The 26,080-nt window shown below is 42.3% G+C and overlaps 3 protein-coding genes across 5 annotated transcripts; 1 reads left to right on the top strand and 2 right to left on the bottom strand.

The window, feature by feature from the left end:
- Nucleotides 1–19: 19 nt before the first annotated feature.
- slc7a6 (solute carrier family 7 member 6) lies at nucleotides 20–8,163 on the top strand. The gene is made up of 10 exons (XM_075470297.1): nucleotides 20–103; nucleotides 3,571–4,158; nucleotides 4,256–4,381; nucleotides 4,600–4,744; nucleotides 4,867–4,990; nucleotides 5,099–5,202; nucleotides 5,380–5,476; nucleotides 5,926–6,075; nucleotides 6,994–7,177; nucleotides 7,258–8,163. Exons 2-10 carry the CDS (start codon nucleotides 3,669–3,671, stop codon nucleotides 7,323–7,325), a joined length of 1,488 nt encoding a protein of 495 aa, XP_075326412.1. The 5' UTR covers nucleotides 20–103; nucleotides 3,571–3,668; the 3' UTR covers nucleotides 7,326–8,163.
- Nucleotides 8,152–14,221, bottom strand: slc7a6os (solute carrier family 7 member 6 opposite strand). Its single transcript, XM_075470426.1, has 5 exons — nucleotides 13,933–14,221; nucleotides 12,849–13,175; nucleotides 10,759–10,965; nucleotides 10,210–10,342; nucleotides 8,152–8,848 (listed from the first exon to the last, which is right to left on the bottom strand). The coding sequence occupies exons 1-5, from the start codon at nucleotides 14,119–14,121 to the stop codon at nucleotides 8,724–8,726; spliced, it is 981 nt and encodes a 326-aa protein (XP_075326541.1). The 5' UTR covers nucleotides 14,122–14,221; the 3' UTR covers nucleotides 8,152–8,723.
- A 2,849-nt stretch (nucleotides 14,222–17,070) lies between these two features.
- Nucleotides 17,071–26,080, bottom strand: adgrg3 (adhesion G protein-coupled receptor G3). 3 transcript variants are annotated; one of them, XM_075469997.1, is made up of 12 exons: nucleotides 25,947–26,080; nucleotides 25,594–25,654; nucleotides 25,077–25,164; nucleotides 24,467–24,598; nucleotides 24,003–24,158; nucleotides 23,852–23,906; nucleotides 23,681–23,772; nucleotides 22,113–22,231; nucleotides 20,589–20,869; nucleotides 20,246–20,348; nucleotides 19,821–20,149; nucleotides 17,071–19,739 (listed from the first exon to the last, which is right to left on the bottom strand). In XM_075469997.1, exons 1-12 carry the CDS (start codon nucleotides 26,005–26,007, stop codon nucleotides 19,624–19,626), a joined length of 1,593 nt encoding a protein of 530 aa, XP_075326112.1. In that variant the 5' UTR covers nucleotides 26,008–26,080; the 3' UTR covers nucleotides 17,071–19,623. The 3 variants fall into 3 exon arrangements, with proteins under 3 accessions (XP_075326112.1, XP_075326198.1, XP_075326283.1); XM_075470083.1 differs by having other exon boundaries at nucleotides 24,003–24,155; XM_075470168.1 differs by having other exon boundaries at nucleotides 25,594–25,651.

Here is a 26,080-nt window from a genome sequence, read left to right as displayed (position 1 = left end):
TGGACTGCAGGAGCCAGTTGTTTACGGCTGCTGCGGATGTCTTTGTCAGCGGACGCCGTGTTGGCTGGCTGTCAAAAGCACTACAGGAGGTAAACCGGCGCAGGTAAGGCTGGGCAGTAATGGCCTAATAATTGACACTCGGCAGGAATAATCTCCTTTTAAAATGTTGAGTATTCGTTCAAGATAGGGCTATTTAAATTTTGAGAAAGGAACAGGACAAAAGAGAGGCAAGTTGGCGGCACAAAGCCGACAGTAAGAAAGGAGTTCAGGCTTAATGGAAACTAAATTTAGCGATACATCATTTCAAATAGTGAGTTCAGTTTGTGTTTTTTATTTTTATTTTGTTATAGCTTTGTTATTTAACGGAGGTGAGATGAAGGCGTCCTTGTGGGTTGCCTCAGTTAGATTCAACTCTGTTATAGCTGTGGGATGGAAAAAAAAACAAGCTAACAAGCAGTACAATTAGCTTGGAGCGGCGCTTTGCCTTTAAACTGCTCCTGTTTAACCGCAAATGGCCTCGTGCCATCTGAAGCTGAAAGAGCCGCATGCAAGGTTGTTCTTGACAAAGAAACACCACTCGACGTGTTCGGCGAAAAGCCAACAAGGGTAAAGAAAGAAGGTATTTTTCCTCCAAAGCTCCAAAATATATTGGCTTTATTTTGAAAGTCTGAAACGGAAAAGTAGTGTCGTAATGCAGATCGTGCTTGATACAACATGCTGTAAAGACAAACCGCTGGCTGCTGTGACGTTTCAATCTGTGTTTATGATCATTCAACAGATATGGGTCTGGAAGAAACAAGATGGCTTTAGAAAGTTGATATTCACTCCTTTTATTGATGCTATCACAAGTTGATAGCCGTTTTTAAAACTAGACCCAACAAAAAGTGTCCCATCCACACTCAGTATACGGTGAAATGATCCTGCTTTTGTTCCACAATTTATTGGCATGGAATTTAGCTGAGGCCACTTGTAATATGGACATAACATATGGCTTCTAGAATGATCCCCTTTTGACAAAAAACCTGTGCCTGTTTTCACCTTATATTGCAATATGTTGCTGTAAATGGCTTAGCTACGAAACATAAGTAAACTTACAAGTTTCACTGTTTATTCAGTGTCCACTTTACTTCTTTTATTACATTTTGGAAGAATAGTAAGCTTTGGCCAAGGGGGTTCAGGCAATTACTCTAATGAAAGAAGAGACAAGCTGACAACAATTTATAAAAAAAAAAAAAAAAAAAAAAAAAAAAGGAAGGGGGAGGTTGGGTATCAAGTAGGACGAGTTATTAAAAAGATTTGATTACAAACTGAGTCCCGTTTACCTGGCCGGAGCTCCTCCTACACTGAGCCTGTCCCCGGTTACTCAGCTGAAAACAACTGAAACCGCCTGTAGCCACAGACTATAACGACCTGTCTGTCAGACGCATACAGTCCTGTACGAGCTCGTATGTCTACATAGTTGGGAAGAACGGAAGGCACACAATAAGAAGTCCAAACATGAATATAACCAACAGTTCCTATAAGCTGTATCTTTATTATTAATTATGGATGCCAACGGCAGGGAACGATCGGGAATGGTGTGCTTGTATTTTTCTCTCTCATTACTCGAAAGGAATTCTGGAAAAACATGGAATTTTCCCTAATGAGGAATGCATTGAAAACCACAAAACAAGGGCTCAACGAGCACCAAAAAGCTATATCCTATAAATAGGAGTTATGAGGCCTCCTTTTTTGGAGGTCTCATAACTCAGCCATACGGCAACACAGAGACATAATTCAAAGTTTTAAACGTGACAGGAAACACTCAACTTTAACTGAACAGAACTTTGTGCTGGACCTTATGGTTTTCTCTCAAATCACCTCAGATTCATACAACAGTGCTATCGCACACTGCCATCCCAATCATTATAAAACAGCTCTCCTTCAAACTGACAGCGAGGGGTGTGTTCAAACTGCCATGAAACCTGCATATTAAACAGGACCTTGATAGAAATGACAAAACTGTCTTAAGCAGACCTTTCTGCTATTAACAAGTTCATTTTTTCTTTACACTGTGACCTAAAAATCTATTGAAACAGCTGTTCGGTCTAAGGGGGCACAACCTGTCCTCCTCTGTCTCTCTCTGGCTTAAACACACCTTCTGTGCACGTTCCCTTCCTCATGCTGTCTTAAGGCCCATTTATGCCCTACGTTAACTACGGAAACGGACGCTTTCACCCGGTTCCGGGGGTCGTTTCATCCGTCAGTTTGTCCGTAGGTCAAGAGCTTAGCAATCCGGTGAGCTCCGGGCGAAACGGAGCAATACCAGAGGAATTCGTGGGGGCAGTAGAGAGTCAGGAGCGTGTTGGCTCCGGAAGTTATGGAGGAAGAAGAAGAACGAAGAGTAGAAGATTGAAACATTTTAAGATTTAAAAATGCCAGGTAATGGAGGAGAGGATTTGTGAGATGGTCAGGGTGTATATACATTTGTATGACTGCAACTTCCTCAAATGACGCCATGTTTCTCAAACCCGCGGCCGACAATGACTCAATATATAATACCGCCCTCTAGAGGATTTCTTACGGACGTGCGCAATACGGACGGAGGCATAAACAGAAGCTCCGGGAGCAACGTATGGACCGGACAGACGAATTTCGTCCGGTTCCGTAGGGCATAAATCGGGCTTAACTCAGGCAGGTTTCACCAAGCCAGTATCTCATATTTCATTCTGGATTGGAAATATCGAATGCTTGACTGGCAACAAGCAGGTCTGTGAGCACAGCATCTGTCTCTCGGCGGGCAGGAGCTTGGCACCCATCAAAATTTCTTCAGAAATTTTCTAGTTGGTTAGCTGTTATATCTATAAATCCATAGCAAATTGTTAAATATGCCTGTTGTAATTTCTAATAGTTCATAGCTTCCTCAAAATCAACATTTAGTTGTCTCACCAATAGCCCGTGCAGACTTAACATTCTAATGATGTTAGGCAACCCCCTCAGGGTTGTCATCTGATGTGTTCACAAGCTCAGGAGCTGGCACACACATCTAAAGACTCCCACCATCATGCTTTGCTTGCAGGTCAAATGAAGCTAAACACGATGAATTGTTTGTGGACAGTGCAACGCTGTAAATCAATGGGATTTTTTCTAGAAATGAACCCTCAGAATAAAGTTGTAAATCTAACGTTTATTTGTGTCTTGGAGTTTGGATACGAACAACTGCAAGAAAAATACTTTTTGTCAAATATTGCAGAGGAGTCGGCGAGCCATTAGGAGCCGGTTTGTTTGGCTCATTGATTAGTTTGTGTTATCATCAGATTGTTAGGTGAAGCGGTGGTGAGTTTGTACATGAGCAACAGATGGACAATGTTTGAACTGAGGCATGCATGTTGAGCCATAGTTATGGTGCGGTCTTGTAAATGAAACATTCCACACCTACATTACACACAGGCCTGTTCCTGACTTGCCCTAATCTCTTCTATACACCACTACATCTCTCTAAGGTCTGCCCGGACATGTTAGATGGATAAAGTTGGGCATCAAGCCCCTCTTTATGTCACCAATGATAACTCCGTTCTTCTGAATCCGTAGGGCAGGTTATTCCAGAGGCTGTCAGAAAGGAACAAGCGGCTGTAGCATCCACAGCCACTCCGCAGTTCCTGCTGGCTCAGCCTTGAAACGACAGCGCCATGGCTGACCGTGACGGATCCCAGAAAATAAACGTCGGCGCCGGTCACTCTTCCAGTCCCCAAGAGCCTCCCAAAGAGAGCATGCAGCTTAAGAAGGAGATCTCGCTCCTTAACGGAGTCAGCCTGATCGTAGGGAACATGATCGGCTCTGGCATCTTCGTCTCCCCCAAAGGTGTGCTCATCTACAGCGCCTCTTACGGGCTGTCGCTAGTCATCTGGGCGATTGGGGGCATGTTCTCAGTGGTTGGGGCCCTATGCTATGCTGAGCTGGGCACCACGATCACCAAATCAGGGGCTTCCTATGCATACATCTTGGAGTCATTCGGTGGCTTCATTGCATTCATTCGTCTGTGGACGTCTTTGTTGATCATCGAGCCCACCAGCCAGGCAGTCATAGCCATTACGTTTGCAAACAACTTGGTGCAGCCGCTCTTTCCGACATGTGAACCGCCATACGTGGCAGCCAGGCTCATCGCTGCAGCATGTTTATGTAAGTATGTTTTGCAGCCGTTCATTTTGCTGCTGCTGTTTTGCTCATGTCTGTAGAGCTGAGTGCAGGAACCTCCACCATCCCTCTTTCTCCCCAGGTTTACTGACGTTTATCAACTCTGCCTACGTGAAGTGGGGCACCCGCGTGCAGGACATTTTCACCTATGCAAAGGTGGCCGCCCTCATCGTCATCATCATCACTGGCATCGCCAAGCTGTGCCAGGGTGAGTGAGTGGCAATACTCAAGAGACCAGAATTAAAGATGGCATCCAGTTTGACAGCTTAATGCCAGCCACCCACGATCCTCTTATATTTGGGTTTAGTCCTCCCAGCAGACATTTACAATGAAATCAGCTGCTCGTTGACATTTGCGATTCGCCATAAACACGCAGTTTAATCATTTCCATCCAATGCAACCAAATTTCCCCTGTTTCCTTCTTAGGCTACACAAACAACTTTGAGTCATCCTTTGAGGGCTCATCTACAGATCCGGGCGACATTGCGCTGGCGCTGTACTCTGCTCTCTTCTCTTACTCTGGTTGGGACACCCTCAACTTCGTGACAGAAGAGATCAAAAACCCAGAAAGGTGATCTTTCTTTTTGTTTTGTCTTTTTTCTTGGCTCTTTTTCAGTAGATAGAAGGTACCAGCAGCTGCCAATCAGAACACTTAAATAAGCCTTGTTTAGGTCACATGTCCTGTTATTCCAGGAACCTGCCCCTGGCCATCGCCATCTCCATGCCCATCGTCACCGTCATCTACATCCTGACCAATGTGGCCTATTACGCTGTGCTGGACGCCAGCTCTATTTTGGCCAGCGATGCTGTGGCAGTGGTGAGTGAACAATCTGCTTTTTGGGGAAAAATCAGAATAAGCTGATGGATTTGAGAACAACATGCATGTGTTGTGGATAAGTGTCATCTGCTCGCTGTGTTCTTTTAGACTTTTGCAGATCACACCCTGGGCGTCATGAGCTGGATTATCCCCATTGCTGTGGCTCTGTCCTGCTACGGAGGCCTCAACGCCTCCATCATAGCTGCATCCAGGTAGAACACGTACGCCATATTGAAGCATAGGTTGAATAAATCTGAAGTTCTTTCAGATGTTTTTTTTTTTACCTTTCTTAAAGTATCTAATGGTATAAGTATAAATTAATGGTATTAAAGACAATTACGTTGCTTGATGTTCTGGTGTCCATTTTGATCCACATTTGTTGCTTCCAGGTTGTTCTTTGTGGGCTCTCGTGAAGGTCACCTTCCAGACGCACTGTCCATGATCCATATTCAGAGATTCACTCCGATCCCTGCTCTTATCTTCAATGTACGGGAAAGAAAAGAAAGATATTATAGTGATAGAAGCACAGCAGATTGTTTAAACCACAGAAGTCAAACATTTCGCAGTCCAGTGTCAAGGACACAAGGTGACATCTAGTGGCACAAACCAACTGAACACTTTCACCCAAACTGCTGAGGCTGTGAAAAACACTCAAGCCAGTTATCAGTTTGTCCCTTCTGGGCTCCTCTAATGCAGTAATTTGGTGGTGCAACATGGAGAAAGCGTTAGGAACACAACGAGCATCTTTGGATATTTTGCTGACTCTGCTGTCATCAAAATACATTAAAAGAAACAAAGATTCTTATCTTCATGTGATTGTAAAGTAATAAATCACTCAGTTACGCACTGGATTATGAAATCTTCAGACTGTCACACTAATTGTTATTTTCCTCTCCTTGTTGCCACCCTCCCTTTCTTCACCGTCCACTCCTCAGTGTATCATGTCACTGATCTACCTGACAGTAGAGGATGTCTTCCAGCTCATCAACTATTACAGCTTTAGCTACTGGTTCTTTATGGGTCTGTCTGTCGCCGGCCAGATCTACCTCCGCTGGAAGCAGCCTGACAGACCTCGGCCTCTCAAGGTAACAGCAGATAAAGGAACCCGAGTCATGCATCGCGATCTGGCTGATAGACAGGTTAAACTGCACAACCTGAGCTGAACTACTAAAGGCAGCCGGCCTAAGGGTTTTACTGCACGGCAACCATCTGAGCTGCAGCTCTGAGTCAGAGCTCCAGCAGAAAATCAATACAGGACATAATGTTCATGCTCAGGATGAATCTGGCTCCCACCAGAGCTACCCCAATATTTTTCATTTTCTGCAAACGTGTAGATATTGATCAGATATAGCATCAGAGGAGGTTATTGTTGTTTAAGAGCTGTTTAACACTGATTGGTTCTGATGCTGTTTGTTTCCATGAAAAAGAAAACAAACACAAAAATGTCATTTAACCGTTTTTTTGTTTTTTTTTTAGTGTGTGTGTGTGTGATTGCACCTGTGATAGTGGAAGTTCCTCTTTTTGTCTGGCAGAAAGACTTTTCTCTACATTCCCAAATTTCCGTCATGGGTTGGGCTTAGAATGTTAAACACAATCCTGCCTCGCTCCCAGCTCTGTCTGCCACATGGATGGCGATATAGTGTGGTTTTTTTTTTTTTCAAGAAAAAGAAAACCCAGCTCTTTATTTGTGCATCAGAAGACACCAGAACACAGTGAGGCTTTTTTTTTTTCATTGGATTAATGTTTATTTGAAAGCTACAGCAACATGACTAGAACTTCCCTACCCTTCAGCTGTTCCTCCTTCCTTCTTTCCAACCTTTGTTTCACTTGTGGATTGTCTTCTTTTCTCTCTTTTTACTGTCACAACTTCATTTGTTTGTCTCATTCTCTCTATCACAGAGAAGAACCACAGTATTGCATGTTTTATCCTGAAGTCATGTTGAATGCGACGTTAAAGCAAAACCCCCCCTTTGTAACGCGTGTTCTGCCTCCCGACGTCTCAGCTGACGTTACTGTACCCGGTGGTGTTCTGCCTGTGCGCCGTGTTCCTGGTGGCAGTCCCTCTTTACAGCGACACAGTCAACTCCCTGATTGGCATCGCCATCGCACTGTCAGGAATTCCCGTCTACTTCCTGGGCGTCTATCTGCCAGAGTCCAAACGACCGCCCGTCATCACAAAACTACTGCGTGAGTTTCCAAGTCTTTCAGCTCCCTGAAGAAACAGGCGCGCTAATTAAGCTCTGCTAACACGCCGTCTCTCGCTGCAGGTTCTCTGACCTACCTCAGCCAGTACAGCTGCTTCTGTGTGCTGACAGAGATGGACAAAAGCCAGTAGCATCTGTTACGCTTCAGAACTTCTGCCAGCAGACACGAAGCCATCACACAGGAGAATCTGCAGGGAAAAGAGCATTTCCAGCTCATACGTTGTGCTGTCCACCATGTTGTTTACAACACTTAAAAATGCTGCCCCAGACGCACACGTCCACACAGACGACGCTGCGCGTTCTTAGATTTCAACTTTATAATGACCTCCGTTAGCAATAATGCACCTTTGAAGCTACACCAGTAACTGAACCTACTTAATGCCTTTAAATAAAAATGGTTTATTCTGTTGTATGAATTCAATCCAAAGGAACTGAAATATAGTGTGCAGTATCAGCATTGAAAAATGACTAGAAAATTGTACTGAGCCATCAGCCTATGTTTGTATGCTGCCACGTGTCAACGTCTGTCTTTCATGTGCTGTTGGTACCATTTAGTTTAGTTATTTTGCATATTAACATTTGTTGCTTTATATCAACAGCACTCATTTCCCCACTTGTATTCAATGATGTATTTGAATGTTTTACTGCCGTTCCATCTTAAAACTGTGGAACATTTGCACAATCTAAAGTAAATTATGCTCAAAGATTCCACATTTCATCCTTGGACAGCAACTTATTTCTGCAGTTGTAATTCAGTTCATTCAAGGTTCACGAGAGCAGCGGTGAGACTGCATCAGGAGGCTGGTGTGGTGTGTTAAACATGAGGAAACCAGCCTTCTGTTCATCTGCACCGACGGACCGAAGCTGAGCCACCAAATAATTCAATAAAAATGTTTCATGATCTCAGATCAGACCATTTACTTTTATAATCTTGTGTTGACGGGGAAAAAATAAATATTTATTTTGAAAGCTTTATTTTTTTTATACACATCTACATATTTACAAAAATCTTATTTCAACAAACATCCGAGAACCAATCTGAACTTCAAACAGGAATTTCTGAACCAAACACGCAACAGAAAACTCGGCACCATGCGTACACATTATGCAAAACCCTAATGCACAGTTACACGTACACACTACCATGCACAAAATGCAACCACACGCGGCCTGAGACGCCTCGCTAACAAAAGTGGTGACGGCACAAAGCATACGAGGCATATCACACTACTGTGCAACAATTCTAACACACGTCCACTTTGAACAAACACCCACACACAAGTTCACTCCACCAGCTTAAAAAAAACAAAACAAAAACAGTAAAACACACTCTGGATCCTTCTGGAAATGACACCAACTCCTTCACCGGCTGTGTAGCAGAGACTGACTAATCTAAACAACTTGCTTGGTGACTGATGTGTTGTTGCTTTGGCACATAACTGATTATATGTAGCGGTTATCTTCTTCCAACTCAACTACACAGAGGCCCACAGAGTGTGGTTTCATTTGTGAAAAGGGTCCTGGAAAGATCAGTCGGATTCATTTTTTTCTGCGTCGTCATCGTCGTCGTCACCGCTTCCCAGCTCGCGCATGACTTCTGTCCGGTAGCGCTCCCAGTTCCTCCTGCTGTACGAGTGTTCTTCCTCCCAGTAACCTGGACACGCGGGACATACAATGATCAGACACGAGTTTCAGTGTGACCTCATGAATACGAGACTCATTAAAGCTGCGCTCTGACAAGCACTTAAATGCGATTTGTTTATAACCACAAGACTTAGATATAAAAAGTCTGAAATGATAAGCGTGTTGAACATAAAGCGTGTTCATCTTTTTTTCACTGTCACAGAAGAAATGGGCACAAAGAAGGAGCTGAAAGTTTTTTTGTTTTTGTTTTTCAATGACTCATCCTGTCTGCTCTGCTTTGCACTAACTCTTTGGACACTGAACCCGCCAAAATATATCACTGGAGACACAACCAGGTTATCATTCGATGTGACCGAGGAGACATTCATGTTTGCCCTTTCAAAAGAAGGTAGACACGCATGTCCCAGACCGCCTCCATGTGGTCTAAAGCGGCATTTCAACCGCTGGAAGTTGTCCAATCAACTATGGCCTTTTGTTGTGCGTTTAGAAATCAAGACATGGACACAAAACATGTTAGCAGACCAACTTATGGGATTTCCTGCAAGCGTAGGGACCAAACTGCTGTCAATCCCCTCAGTGTCCAAGTGCCAAAGTGACCTTGGTAACACCAAACCCCACATTACCCCCTAATACGGTAATCTGTGTGGGACTAGTTTGTTGTTTGTGGACCTCTGAGGAAATGGGGCTGAACTATAGTTGTAGCTTCTTGGAAAAAAGCCCCCTTTGTTTCACTTCTTTAGGTCAAAATGCGCCGTGAATAATCAGATCCCGAAACCTCCTAAATGAATGCGTCCCCGATGTAAACCGTCTCCATGTCAGTCTTAGTGTCGGGTCAGAAATAAACAGGCACGGTGCATCTCGGCTCTGCGAGTCAGAAAATCTACACCAATCTTCCGTTCAACTTCATCATTCTATTAATTTATTGATAAAAGAGGAGAGCTCTGTAAAATAACAAAAATATTCTGCAGTTTAACAATATGGATGAGATCTGAGCGTCGGCATATCATTAACATCATTTTTATCCTCCGACCGTTCAGTGAGAAATCATTCCCCTCAGGCCAAAGGATGTTCATCTGAGCATTTGGCTCCGACTGATGAGTCACATGACGCACTGCAGCAGTACAACTGCACCCAGAACACGCCTCAACATGATATCACACAAACCTCTGATGCTGCTCCGAGCATTTCCCCAACAAACAACTGAAAAATACCCGAGTGAAGTGAAAATATCTGCCAGCTGAACATGCACAACACAGGGGACACTGATGATTCAGGTCACAGCTGTAGCCGAACTGACGCGGCTGTTCACACCTGAACAACTCGCACACCCATTAAAAAAAAACAAAAAAAACACACAAATCAAACACATACCACCATAGCGCTCCTCTCTGTCGCCGTCTTCATCGCTTTCCTCATCAGGATAGTCATTCCTCCAGTTGCCCTCTTCATTCTCATCATCCTCGTCTTCATACACCTCCTCTTGATGAACCACCAGATCGGGAACCTGAAGTAGACGAAAACCAGTTTGTCCGACTTCACAGTGGTTACACGGAATAACAAAAGGAAAGACCTACATGACTTTAAGCTCCAAACATAAACAGATACTCCTAAACAGGGATTTTAAAAACATTTCTGCGGAGTACATAAAACACATGTTAGTGAGATTACCGACTGAAAGGTTTCTGACAAACATAACTCAGGAAATGTCCCTTTCCCACAGACCTGTGATGGCACTGATTCAGATAAAGTACAACTTGTTATATCATCTGCTTTGATTATTACAGCAGCAAAAATAACCCACACCGCAGACATTTTCAGACCTCGCTTCTTTCAGCTAAAGTAACGGATTCAACCATGACGTCATACACTCACTCCGATTTCAGCACTCATTCATCTGTCCGTCCATCCATCCACACACACCAGTTCTCCCTCATCAGTGTAGACCCTGACAGACAGGATGTCCTGGATCCAGCCTGCTGTGGCCGTTTCCTGGTAGTAAAGATCGTAGACGTAGTCTTCGTCCTGCTCCCGGTGCTCCTCCCCCAACTGCTCTCCAGAAACGCTCAGACGCTCCCGCAGCATCTTGGTGTTGTTACACAGAATCACTTCTGGGTCTGAGGAGAGCACCTGAAGAGAGAGGGAGAAAATAAAGCATGTTAAGAACAACCAAGGCGTTCCATGTGAGCAGTGTGGACTGCTGCCTCCACATGCAGGTGCCGTGTTTTTGTGACAGCATAAGAACAAGTCATGTGCCGACAGCTTCCTTCTTCTTCTCCGCACCCTCGTTTATTCAGCACTTTGGGCAGCTCGTTGTCCTGCTGAAGGACAAAGAAGCTGGAATTTATCTGCAGGCACTGACATTAAGCTTCTTCAGCCACGTCCCGTAGCAAAAAGAAATAAGACGGTCATAAAAAGAAAAACACTGATATGATCTGATCGCCATCTCGTATGCTATGTTATGTTAAACTTATGTTACAAAAACTGAGGCTGTCAGCACTCATAAATATGAGACGTCTTTACTTTCTTATGAAATTAAAAAAAACTGAATTCTTACTGAGTCAGCACCTGTCTGAGCTTAGAGGGATTCCTGAGGAGAGCACACGGGTTCATTTTATAAATAATGTCAAATTAACCATCCTCCAACTGATGAGCCCCAGAATAAGTCCCAACTTCATCAGGAAGTCCATATAAGTAAAAAGGAAGAGTCTTTGTGCTGGCCCCAGCAGGTCCAGGCACACTTTTTGGCTTTTTGTCCGGTAACCGGGCTGAACCTGGTTGACTGAAGGAACATTGAAAACCCAAAGCCCAACAGCATCTCGTCATTCCACGGCGCAGCGTGTTTGACACTGAAAGGTCAAAGGTGAGGGATGTACTGGCTCTGATTGGTCCACGAGTCATCTGTGAGCGGCTGAGTCAGCGCAAAGCTTCACAGAGGGCTGGAAGACCACCAACAACAATATCATTTACAAGAAGAATTACTGATGGCACCACTTTTCCCCCACTTGTTCGATCGGATGACTCAGCGATTTTCCAGGCAGGAGAGAGAGAGAAAGAGAGGACGGAGTGATGTTACATCCCTTCTCTAAAAAGAATAAAGTAATGGCTTAAACAACCTACTAAATGTTTAAGTCCTCTGAAACGCACTGGAAAATGTTCAGCGAGCGCACTTCTTACTGCCATCGTTTACTCTGTTTACTGCATGTGGGCAAAGATTTTCCACTTTAGCCAAAGCAATGAGAATATTTCTAAATGCCACCGTTATGAGGAAAAGAAGTTGCACACAGAGCCGGTCACATTGTGCAACCACATTTTGAGTCAATGCGACTGCGTTTTTTAACTCTTTCAACACCTCTTAAGGTGTGTGTACGTGCACGTTCTGTGCGAGTGACAGAGCCAGTCTGAGGCAGTTGTCATCGACACAACGCAGGGTAGTCAAGAGCTGTAACGCCTGTCCGGTGCTGTCACTCTTGCCCCCCCCCCTCACGGAACTGAGACTTTACCGTTCAACTCCAAGGATCAATGAGACTGTCCCGGAACGCTTTGTTCCCTAATTTCCGATTAGAACAGAAAGAGGAGTGGAAAAGAGCCGCTCATGGAGTTTATCCTGTAAATATTTTGCCTCGACCGCAAATTCTGGACAAGAGGCCAACATAGTTCCAACAGCAAAAAGCAAACTCTCGGACGACGCACCGACGCACTGAAGTGAAAGCAGAATTCAACACATCCCACGAGCTGCTGGTCACCAACCTCATGGATCATATTTAAGCCAATTTGTTAACAGAAACAGAGTTTAAGCGAATCAGACATTTGGTTTTATTGATATAATGACGCGTGAAAGTCGATCCGTCACTTTACTTACACGAGCAAGAAAATGTGAAAGATGAGACAGAATAAACAAACAGAACACAGCCTAGCAAGTAAGACTGGTTGCAAAAAGAGGGGCTGGCTGTATGTAAAACGGTACATATGGTTGCTTTGAGTTGTAGACATCACAGGAAGAGTGAACGCACCTTGCTCAGAGGTTTGTCCTTGTTTCCAGCGTCTTCATGGAGGAGATCCACCACCTGGCAGTCACCAAGACCCCATTTGTCCGACCCTTTCCTGCCTTCCTCCACAGCATCAGGCGCATCTGTCTGGGAGGGCTGCCGCTCAGCCGGGCTTGACAGACCTGCACGGTGGCTTGACAGTATTCTGTAGCGTTCCTCCCTCCGGGTGCTCCACTTTGTGCTCCGCAGGTCCCCGATTATGCGCTGTGAGCTGGCCACTGAAGGGCGCAAAGCATGGGCCGCGCGAGGCCGAGCCAGAGCCTGCCGAACCTGCGTCTGCACAGGAGCATCCTGGGAGGAGACACGAGAACGAGGAGAAAGTCAAAAAATGTTTCATTTACCTCCCGACTCACTGAGGCGAGGGAGGGCCTGGATGTGCACCAAATGGCACGAAGAAAAAAATAACAATAGTTTACTGCCGACATTGACTTGTATTGTTTTCAGTCACAATATAATATCTGGATTTTTTTTCTGGAAAAAAACAACAACCTTGCATTCTGACAGTATTAACGTGAAAAAAAACCAACTTACATGTACATTTTAGAACAAAGCTAAAAAGAAGCTAATCCAGTTCTCTTGCAATAGAACTAATTCCAATACTACGTTAACCAAAATGTGACGGAGGCCCCCCTCAACGTCGGACTTTGCTTTTAAATACATTTCAACTATAAAGTTTCTATACCCTCCACGCTCTTCAAAACGAGCCAAAACATTTTGTGGTCCGCAAAAATCGTCAATAAAGATCAGCCAACTATACTACTGGCTACTGTAATTTAGAGCCGTTACGACTGCTGTTGGCTAACAGCGTTCACTAGCCTATCGTAGCACTGAGGCTAGCGACGTAGGCTAGGCTAATAACAGAGCTTAGAAGCGCTCTGTTTTCAAAAGACAACTATAAGGAATAATGTTCAACCCACTAACTGGCACTATTCAACACATATTTTTACTGAAACGGAGCTATTCCCCCCACCCAGGGCCATTCCTAACGTCTCCACCGCCAGCTGCGTTGACGTGAACAAGCAGCATTCGGTTAGCCGTGGCCTCTCACCTGTGTGGCTACAGTCGCCACGAGTTTGAAGACAGAGTTTTCCACTTCGGCTTCATTGGGCTCCGGTACCGTTTCGCTTGAGCTCTGGGACGATTCGGGTCGGATACGTTTGCACGCAAGCAGCAAAGCATCTGCGGGATCGGTTCCCCTCTTTCTTTTGACTCGCAGAATCGTCGTGTTTGGGTCCATGACGCTCCACTATCCTCTGCTTTCTGTCTGCTCCAGTCAGTCCGGTGGTTACAGATGGGAAAATTGCGAGAGCTGTCACTCCACCTATATTTCTGGGTATCAGCACTTTGGCGTTCTGGGGGGGTGGGGGGTGATAGCGATACATATACTCTGAATCGCATTACTGCCCCCTTCTGGCTTTAACGCTGTAAGTTTATTTTCTGCTTGTTCCACTCAAGTCTTTTAAGTCCAGTTGCTTTCCAAATACACAAATATCTCTTTCTTTCCATTCACTGTGCTCCCACGCAGAAGCAGAGCTTAAATTTAAGCCATCTTCTGTGCACTTGGGAACATAGCCCCCATTTTTGTTTGTCATCTGTGAAACAACCAGGACACGTTGCCGCTAGATAAACTCTTGGGATATTCACTCCAAAAAACTAAAATAATTCTTGTGCATTGATCACAGTCACACAACTTAAGAGTTATTTTTTCCTGTTTAAAGAGTGAGCTTAATTGTTTTATGACATTTGTGTCAACGTATTAAGACTAAAGAATTACTCCCTAAGTGATGTGACCAAATATTCGTCTCTGCAACGCACTCACCAATCTTATGAATCTTATTAAGAACGACCTTCTCGTTCTTATTGATAGATGAGTAAGAGGGAAATTATTTAAAAATAAATAGCATAACAGTTACAAGGTCGTATTTTCAAAGTTTGTGTCAAATGTTCAGAAATAAGTGAATGAGCTGAATAAAATATGGAAAACAGTACAGAAACCGTGTCAAATACTCTTTACTTTGCTCACTGAAAATGTTGTGACCAATAAGAATGTTTTAAGTATAAAAACGATCCATAAACTTGAGAGAATTGTGAAAATCTTTTCAAGGGCAGTCTTTGATATGAAAACAAAACAAAAAACAATTAGGGATCTGACTGGAAAAAGAAAAAAAAAAGTTTGGACCCCTGATTATCACTTGACCTCCTTGATTTTGTATCTCATCTTGACCTTACACATGACTTGTACCTGTGTTTACCTTTTTTTTTTATGATAACACTGATAACAATAATACATTTGATTTATGTTATTGTATTTATGTTTACTATTTTAAACTTTTTGTTTATCAAGAATTTCTTGTGCTTTCTCTCAACTCATGTATATGCATCCTAATATTTGTAATACTTAATTTGCTCTCTCTCAGCTTATCTGTGTGTTCAGTGTGTTGTGTATGTGTAATAAAAGGGCAGTTCAGAAAAGGTTAGTTCAGAGCACATTCCTGTCAGTGCTTGATTATGGGGATATACTGTATATGCACTCCAGGTTATTCTTTCTTAAAAAACCTGGATGTGTTGTACCACTCAGCCTTACGTTTGATCACAGGTGCTACAGCCAGGTCTCACCACTGCACTCTTTATGAAACTGTACAATGGTCTTCTCTCTCCATCCGAAGAAAAATCCATGCGCTGACTTTTGTTGCTAAAGCCCTAATGGGTAAACTACCTTTATACATTTTTAATTTGTTTTCTTTTCAAAATAGTGTTTACAGGACGAGGTCATCAGAAAAAATACTTTTACATATTCCACTTACAAGAACTGAACTTGGGAAAACAGCCTTTTCATCATATGCACCAAAAGCTTGGAATGAACTTCAAGCTACTCTAAATTTTGAAGTTCTTCCATCCATAAATTCTTTTAAAGACCTTTTAAAATTATCATTAACTGACCACTGCAATTGTTTTTAATTTCATTCCTTGTTCGCTGTCTGTTTTTTAGTGTCTGTGTATACTCCAGCTGGTTGTAAAAATATCAAGAAAAACTTGTTTGGGGTTTTTGGGGACATTGTGCGATGAGTTTCAGTGCAGAGTAGATGTGGAACAACACAAAGGAAGAGTCGTGCTCCTAAGCTGCCGTTAGAGGGTGCTAAGATCCTGTTGAAAAAGGCAAATCTCTTGGTCAGCAGTTGACATGTACACTGTTCAGAATGATTTAATGACATTTCATTACAGAACAATCAGAACAGATTATATGACATAGACAGTGACTCATCAAATCCTTTTTTCTTGGTGGTTTTGGGTTTAAGTTGTTGCCTTTATCCATCCGAAGAAATATCCATGCGCTGACTTTTATTGCTAAAGCCCTAATGGGTAATCTACCTTTATACATTTCTAATTTGTTTTCTTTTCAAAATAGTGTTTACAGGACGAGGTCATCAGAAAAAATACTTTTACATATTCCACTTACAAGAACTGAACTTGGGAAAACAGCCTTTTCATCATATGCACCAAAAGCTTGGAATGAACTTCAAGCTACTCTAAATCTTGAAGTTCTTCCATCCATAAATTCTTTTAAAGACCTTTTAAAATTATCATTAACTGACCACTGCAATTGTTTTTAATTTCATTCCTTGTTCGCTGTCTGTTTTTTAGTGTCTGTGTATACTCAGTTTTTAATATGTTTGCTTCTGTTTAGATGTGATGTCGTAGTGGTTTTGTCTTGTCTCTTGTGTTTTATTGTAATGTAACTTTTTTAAGCCGCCTTCTTGGCCAGGACTCCCTGGCAGAAGAGTTATTGTAACTCAATGGGACAATTTCTATGTTAAAGAAAGGTTAAATAAAAAAAATAAAAATTTAAAAAAAATTAAAATTCAATAAATAAACAATTGAAAAAAAAAAAGTTAAATGAAAGATTGGATGTCCTTATTTTCTGATGTAATGAGGTAAGAGTAGATGTATAACTGTAATGCAGCTGCGGATAAAGCTGTGGATAACCCACCAGCTGGTTGTAAAAATATCAAGAAAAACTTGTTTGGGGTTTTTGAGGACATTGTGCGATGAGTTTCAGTGCAGAGTAGATGTGGAACAACACAAAGGAAGAGTCGTGCTCCTAAGCTGCCGTTAGAGGGTGCTAAGATCCTGTTGAAAAAGGCAAATCTCTTGGTCAGCAGTTGACATGTACACTGTTCAGTATGATTTAATGACATTTTATTACAGAACAATCAGAACAGATTATATGACATAGACAGTGACTCATCAAATCCTTTTTTCTTGGTGGTTTTGGGTTTAAGTTGTTGCCTTTATTGTTCTTGTATAATTTCACAGTTTTATTTCATTTCACGTCATTTTGACCTATTTCTGATAAAGAGTGGTAAGCTACGTGAGGATGGCTGAAGTGAGTTCTTGACAGCCATCAAATGTCAGTCATCTGTCACTCATTTCTGTTTCTACAGCCATCTTTAAAAAAAAAAAAAAAACATCTAAACTTGAGTGACGCAGAGAGGACATGTCCCAAAAGTCAGATGTTCCTGGGAAAACCCTGACGTCAGGCCTTGCTGTGGAAAATGTAATTGTGCTGATGCTCATACGTATGCATTGGTCTAGTCCTAATGTCACTAAGTTTTGTGGTCTTTCACACCCATTCCCTGACATCAAATGTTGAAATGAAACCAGAACTTTTCTTTGCCCTGTTTGTTGGGGGTGGTGCATTTACTTTTGGGAAAACAACATACTCAAGCTCTCACTTCTCTTATTTGCGACCAGCCATCCTGCTTTAGTGGACAGACATCGCCTTGTTCGCTTACAAAAAATGTGCCAGCAGACATTATATACCTGCTTAAAGGGGAAGTTCGGTTTTCTTAAACCTGGACCTTATTTCTGGCATAAAATACGTTCATCTACTCACCGATAACAGTTTGGTGAAAGTCAGCGTCCTTCGGAAGATATTTAGATCCCTCGAGATCCGTGTATATCCCACAAGAACAGGGCATAGACAATACAGCCTCTAAATAAGGCATTATCTGTCTTTATTTCAGCAATACTTGAAGACGAATGAAGGAATGAACGCGTACTATTGCACTGTTAGTTCAGAGCTGCCATGTTGTTGTTATCCAGGGCAATCGTCTAATGGGATGACTTCATCGACACGCGCCGCTGTCGTTCCTGTACTCTAACTTGTAGTGGTCAGAAAAGTACCCTGTACAGTAAAGGGATGGTCCTTAAGGTAATTACTGTGGACCTTTGTTTAATCCTAAAGGTACAAAATCATCACTGACAGCTAAGAGGGCTTAAGTGCACCTATGATAACCTTCAGATATGGGCAAACAGACAGGCTTCTTAGCTCACTGTAAATGTTCAACTGGATTTAATGTCAGAACTTAGTTTACTGTCGTTCCCACCATAGTTATAGTTTCTTCCTGTTTTACTTTTCACTTTCTTAATAACCAGGTTGCATTTTGTTCTTGTGCCTGCGTGACCTTTCGTCCCACGGTCCAAACGTTAAGTTATTATTTCGCGATAATTCTTTTATTTGCAGATAAAAACATAAAAAAGACAAAGCCCAGAGAGGCTGATACAGATGCCTCCCCATGGCTGATGTAACAAATGTGAAAGAAGTCAAAGACATCAAGGTGACAAAAACCTAACAATCTATTAGAAGAAAAAATATATATGTATATATATGTCAAGATTTCATTGAGAATGTCTCAATGCATTAAAACATTTTACAATCAAAAACCTCTTAAGACTTTTCCTGAATAGAGATAACTTATAGATTGTTGAGTGTGAGCTTGTCTCTGTGTTAGCGATGATGATGATGATGGGCCTATTTGTGCTGTGTCAGCGCATCGCAGCTGAAATACGCTCCAGCTCCCCCACAATGCTCAACATGATGATGGTCGTATAAAAAACTGGCCACATGCATTTTTGGTCTGTGGCTTTAGAAATATGTTTACAAGATAACTTTCTGTACCAGAAACTAAAGATAAATGATTGTCTCTAGGGGTGCGGAATAGTTCTTTAAACAGTACAAGAAGGCCAAACAAATGCACAAAATTCTAAATACAGTGCTTGCGAGCAAAAACAAAAATCACACATACTCTTTTGGGTCAATTCCTGCATCTCCTCGGTGTGCAGTTAAACTCCACATCACCTTATCCACCCAAAACTCAGGTACAGTATAAAGGCTATAAAGATTTTAAAATATTTTTCTTTTTCAGATAAATCCAGTAAGTTTCTGATGCTCTTTGGGTGATATTCCATGAGAGTCGTAGCAGTATAAACAATTAATACTCAATAAGAGGTTATTATTTATCATATATGATTTATTTTACATAAAAGGAAGCAGAAAAACATGAAGAAAGTTGTTGTGAGATATATTCAACGTCATGCAACTGTAGTCCACAAGTCAGTCAACACCTAATATAGGCAATGGATGACATCCATGTAACAGGGGTTAATTTAGCTTGTTTATAATTCCACAAAATGATTATGTTTAACCTGATATTTATAAGACTACTTTTGTAGTACTTTTCTTTTCTGTTTCTGTGCACTCTTTGATGGGGAGCAACATGCGCGATTAAAGACACTGTCCCGCCTAAACTTTCCCTCTTTTTTGTGATGTTCGGTGCGGAAAGTGAGGAAAGGTTGCGGAAAATAAAGACCTTCGTTGAGAGCAGCGGTGTGCTCTCCATCCTTCCAAGCCTTAAACACAATGCAGAGATTTGGTCCCTGGTTACATACAGTTATTTTTTCAGTTCTTGAAACTGGTAATCATCATTTTCTGAGAGGAAGGGTCGTTGACTGATGAGTTACTGTCAGATCGAGACTTGCAGGACAAAGCCAAAGACCACAGGAACATGAACACACCTGTGCGGAGAGAATTTCTCGAGTCAAACGTCATCATCATCCACACGACATATATGAATCATTACACCTCCATTTACTGACCCTGCAGGGAGTTGAGTATTGTGAACATGTAGATCCCGGGTAAAGAAACCTTCAGGTACGTGGTGCTGGCAACTCCCCACGGTAACCCCAGCACCCAGCTGAGGCTCAGCACTGTGGCACAATCCTTCCATAACTGGGGCCCTTTCTCCTTCATCATCTTCTTCCAGTCACTGCTGCTCTCATAGCCTCGTTTACCACCTCTTATCTTCCAGAGCTTAAACACCACTATCACCAGCATGCAGGAATTATACAGTGTCACAAGGCAGAGAAAGCCCACAGTGAAGTAGCCGACTATACGCCTCTGTGCGAATTCGCTGCTCAACCAGCATCTGCTCAATATAAAAAAAACACAAAAATGAGACTGAGCCTGTTTTTTTTAGATTTCACGGAAGTACAACCGCTTATCTAAAATTCTAATGTCTTACATATGTGATCTTGAAGTATGGTTGTTGGAATCCTTATATTGCAGATCGTATTTGCCATAGACACCTAAAATCCCACACACCACTGCAACCAGTGTAGGAAGACCTGATGAAGCAAAAGTCCAAGTTTAAGAACACTGTTTTGAATTTCAAAGCTGCACTGCAGTTTCATGTCCACATTTCCAAAGAAAGTGGCACACACCACAGACCGGAAGCATCAGTGGTTGAGGCCCTGCTTTAAAACAGGCCAAAAAATAGACACGACTATGAACCAAATATCCTTTCACAAATGCAGTGCTTTGTCTGAGATTGCCCAACGCAGTCAGAACAAAGCTACATAACTCACCCCATCCCACCAGGCTGAGTTTGAGCAGGTATCTCCGGACGTAGATGTTAAAGACACGGACGAGGAGCAGGTAAAGGTGGAACCCCTCCAGAGCTATCCAGGTGAAGGTGGCCAGTAGAGACCAGTGCAAAAAGAGACCCAGGCCTTGGCAAACCCGGCTGTCCTCCGTCTCATTGAGCAGCAGAACCCAGAAACTGCAGAGCAGGAAGCCGAGGTGGAGGCAAAACAGTGCCACTGTTAGCTGAATATGTATGCCAATGACCTTCTCAGGACGCCGCCGTCTAAAGGAAAAATGACAGTATATAGTTACAGTGACCTGAGTGTGATAGGTTCAGCTGTATGGACACGATTTCTCACATACTGAACACTTGTTGTTATTATCAGCCAAACTTAAAGGGGTATTTAATTTTTTTTGAAGCGGGATTGTGTTGAGTACTTATGATCGGTGGGCACACTTTCAGTTTGAGGAATCAAGGAAGAATACTGTCCGAGAGCGGTCAATGTTGTTGACCATCCTGTTACGTTGAGATAACATAGCTTGTATCACGTCACAAGTTCATTATTCTTGAGATCACAACGTGAGTCCAGCTTTGGTTTCTCAAGATCACAAGGTTAATTTTACAATTATTAAAGTAAATGTCTGCTTGAGCACAGAACCTTCTGTGGGGATAGATAAGAGATGGACCAATTCCACAATGCATCAACCCGCTGTTGCAGTGACGGGAAAATGAACTTCACTAGAACTAAACTAACAAAATATATCAACCATGTCTTTTTTTTCTTTAGAAAACAACTACAACTCAACAAAACAACTCAAACTAAACTAAATTCACAGCAGGTAGGATGAACACCGCTGATGGCAAGTTGTATGTAAGTGCGTGATGCCTTTCATATATATCCAGTGACTGACAATTGTAATTATTCTATCCCAGTAAAAAATATAAATATATATATTAGTGCACCCATACAGTTGAAATTGTATCCCAACCACCGATTTACCTTCCTCTTTTGCAGGCTAACTGGCATCTTTACTGACAAGAAACCCCGATCTAACACTTTATTCTCGGCCTCTTGTGCATGCCATGTTGGGGAGCTGTGGTAAGGACAATAAGAATCTGTCAAAAAACCTAAATGATGGCAATGTCATAATGACAAGGCACCAAAGCTTGTAGTTACTATCAGGCAGGCATGAAAGATAAACCATCTCGTCGAAACCCTTCACTGTGTGAGGACATCTACTTCTGGGCTTCCTGAAAATGCTCATCCACGTGATCACACGATATGAGCAAGAATGCTCATATCATGGAAACTTGACAAGAGGAATTTTTGATGAAAAAAAGAGTAATGTGTGTGTTGAGCAACACATGACAGGAAGTCTAGAAGAGAAGATGACGAAGATGATGAGTTTTGTAGTTTGTGGTTAATACTTACACCTACTTTTTTGCATAATGCACTAGAGATATTTTGAAGATTTTTCACACTATAACAGATGTTAAGTCCAAATAAATGAGTGAATGAACCTACTGTAGACCGACATAGATGAACAAGCTGATGAAGGCGAAGAGGACAGAGAGAGACGATCCTACGTAGGTGATATAATTAAGGCTCACGGCGTTACGTTCATCCACAGATATGTCCGGGTTCTGAAACAGAAAAAGGTGCAGATGAGCTGAGATGCATGTCAGACTTTCATCGGTAAAAAGATGTAGATTTGTCTTCAAAAAGCTTGGCCATTTACCTACAAGTTAGTTCCCATTAATCTGTCATTAGCCGCTTTCGGACTGTAGGAACCTTTGGCAGTTCTAATAACCTTTTAATCCGCGGGGCCGTTTTCTCCCGTGTTCGGACATACAGGAACTCGGGGCTATCTCCCTCAGTTCCTATAACTATTCAGCTCCTTCTCCGAGGTCGGGTCTTTTCATGGTTCTATAGAACACATCTGACGGAGGTGTTTGGTGGTCGGTAGCTACGCCCCTTGTCATGCTATCACGGCTGAAATGTTTCATCATAAGACACAGACACAACCGGTGGGTGTTTAATAAGTTAAACTTACACTGGTCTCCTTTGTCTGCAGCGCTCTGCTCTCCTTTCTTCCTTCATGAAATTAAAAAGTATCGTCTCCTGACTCTCTCTGTGAGCTCTTCCAGCCTCGATATTAGACGCCTGATGTGATCGTCCATGATTAATATCACCATCATGCAGACCATGAACACGGTGGCCTCCCCGCTCTCCATATTAGCTTCTTTGTGGTGTTTTTTCTTCTCTCCTTACTTTTACGGGTTTTGTTTTGTTTTGTTGTTGAATGTGGCGCTAAACGGCTAACGGCTAACACGTCACTGACGCAGACGGCTGCACGCGGCGCATCAGTCCCGACTTGGTCCCGACTCATGTGCGAATGCAGACTGAAACAGAAGGACAGTTATCAGAACGAAATTCGAGTAGGACAGTTCTGATAACTGCGTTCTTAGAACGGTCTGTCCGAAAGCGGCTATTATCAATATTCTCAATCTGTTCATTACAAAACGGAGCATAGACAGAATGAAACTTGCATTCTCGTTGTTTTATTTTTAAAAGCAGTGTTTCTATGAGTATATAATTGCTATGCTAAATCATTACTACTATTATCTATTATCTATATTGATCTTTTCACACCTCTTAATATGAGACATTTATATCTATTTGCATAGTGGCTCCTTTTACACGCTAGAACAGTGGTTCCCAACCTTTTTTGGCCTGAGTACCACCTGCAGTACCTCCGCGTACCACTAGGGGTACGTGTACCACTGTTTGGGAACCACTGCGCTAGAACAACCATCAGTGTCATAAAGGCAAGTAGAAGAGTAGTGTTCGGAAAAAAAAAAATCACAAGAAAACTAAAGGAGGAATTTGTGAGTCTTTGATGCCGTTATGGTGACAATTTTAAGACTTTAGAAAGGAGGAGTCACACTCGTATTTTGTAACAAGGCAAAGTGGTTTTCAACTTTGTCAAAGAAACAAAAACACGAAGAGGGGACTCCTCCAGATTCCAACATGAATGCATGAATCCATTTATTTTCACATGCTATGCCTAAGTAAAAAGGATTATTATTTACCACAAGCACAGCGAAGAAGCTCAGGTGATTGCAGCTGCAAGTAAATTCAGCCCCTGTGTTACTGGTAATACAGCCATCTGCACTCCATCGACCTGAAAGCACACGCAGAGTGTCAGTTCATGTTCGTGTTTTATTGTTAGAGCAAAAATGCTGTTTGCATATTTTATCCACCTGCTCCACTGGCATCCTCTGACAACTGCCAAAACACGCAGGTTCCTTTTCCCACCTGAAACATTAGTCAAACAAAGGGAATCAAAAAGAGCAAAAACACGTTTTTACATTCAAAGTGTAGTGTGTGAACAGCTGCTTTATATAATTGTACCGTTTTATCGCGGCTGAAGAATAACTTGATGGGTTGAGTGAGGTTTCTGACTGGGTAGTTTCCTGCCCTCACAACCAGGACTAGCCCCCCTAAAACCGTGCCTTGGATTGGCTGGAAGGGAAGTAGCCCCCTTCCTTTCCTCGGAGGGGGGCTCTGCTGCATTGACGGAAAGATGTGTTAAAGGTGTCACACGGTGTTAATAAAAAACTCACACGGTGAGTATTATAAGATGCAACACAGCTTTCAAAACTGATGCAAGAATGATATCAACATTAGATACAATTTTAAACTTTCCCTCATTTTCATAGTTCAGCACAGAGTGGACATAATATGGAAATCAACACAAATGAGCAGGAGAAGAAGTGCTGCCTTGTACACACGCAAACAAACTGAAAGTGGAAGCTCGCTCCATCTGTACAAAAAGGTGAAGGCTTTCTCACTTTTGCAACTTTAATACTACAGACCTGAAAATGAGTGCTGTTGATCACAGTGGCCACCACTAGCACCTCCTCCTCCTCAGAGCCAGCTCCTCTGCTTTTCTGGAGAGCCGAGGAGGGGATCTGAACCCTGTGTTCATTTGTAGGGCTCGCCTCAGTCTAAAAACCATAAGCCGGTGCAACAACATGAATATGCAGCACACTGAGGGTTCATATGATACAATAAAAAACAAAAAAATCATTCATGAGAGTTGACTTTTCTTGGGGGGAATCTTAAATATAAACATAGTGGGAAACGTAACATCCTTCTATACAGTCTGTGAAATCAGAAGCTGTGAAACTGCTGAAATGTAACTTTCTGACTCTGAGATGGCTCCTCGCTATACTTATTTAAGTTAATATTATAATATACATACTTAACTGCTGCTTTCAGGCACTGTTTATTTTCTACTCTTCATTAGCTTGAGTTTGAACACCCATAAACTATTCGTGCATAATGTCTGTTTTACAATTGAATAAGGCTAATACGTGTAATAACATCAAATCAACCCTTTTTTTTTATTATACTTTGGTGCATTTCAGATAGAAGTACATACTTATTTACCTCAAAGAACCAAATAACATAATACAGCCTCACCTCTTGCGATGAGTTTACTGTCTGACGAAAAAATCCACGATAAATACGAGACCGCGGTCTACAGGTCCCAATTCTGTCCTCATAACACCTGCCGACAAATGTTTAACATGCTTCAGCAATTCAAACACAAAACTATACGCCATGAAACCTGCTATATGATAAGCCCTGTATTTTTGGGGGACAAAAGGGAGGGGACAAATTCAGGCAAGGACATAAACAGCAGCACTTTAATCTAATGGCTACGGCACACATGCGTTTATGATCTGAGGAGGTTGTACACCTCTTTTACAGATGAAGCCATGTTTAATACAGCAGTGTGAACAAATGTGAGTCGGTTCTGGAATGGCATGTGGTAATGACAGAAATTCATTACATTCTGATCACATAAAAAGCTGTTAAAGCTGTCACAGCAGTAAGACCAGCTGCTTAGTAGTAAGCCAAAGTAAGTCATCATTGTACAAGACATAGAAACACATCAACTCTGCAGGATCAGATTAGTATCCACTGTATGAGTTACCTGGTCCAAAATGTAGGATCTTGCTCTTGACACTCACGGATGACATCTTCACAATAGTCTTCTTAAATCACACACAAAGAGAGTCTAAATTAGTACTGTTTATAGAGCCAGCAGCTGAATAACACTGAGCTTAGAGGTGTCATCTCTGACACCAGAGAAACATGGGGGGGGGGGGGGTCGGCTTTGAATTCTTTGGGTCTGAAAGCATCGAGTGACTTGAATTTTCTCATCATTGAGTGATCCACAGCTTTGATTGATTAGCAGTTAAAGTGGTAGTCACCTCACACACACACACACACACACACACACACACACACACACACACACACAAAAAGAGTATAAAGTATACTCACTAGCAGCTTGGGATGTAGAAAAAGAGACGAGTATGAGGAGCATGGGAGTAATCCACATCATGTCTCTCTGTTCCACAACAATAATAGTCACAGTTCCACGTACAACGATGTTCTGCTTGAGTCCTAATCTGCTT

The sequence above is a fragment of the Odontesthes bonariensis genome, chromosome 1 (assembly GCF_027942865.1).
Source record: "Odontesthes bonariensis isolate fOdoBon6 chromosome 1, fOdoBon6.hap1, whole genome shotgun sequence".
Lineage (NCBI taxonomy): Eukaryota > Metazoa > Chordata > Actinopteri > Atheriniformes > Atherinopsidae > Odontesthes > Odontesthes bonariensis.
This window is presented reverse-complemented; position numbering and strand designations above follow the sequence as displayed.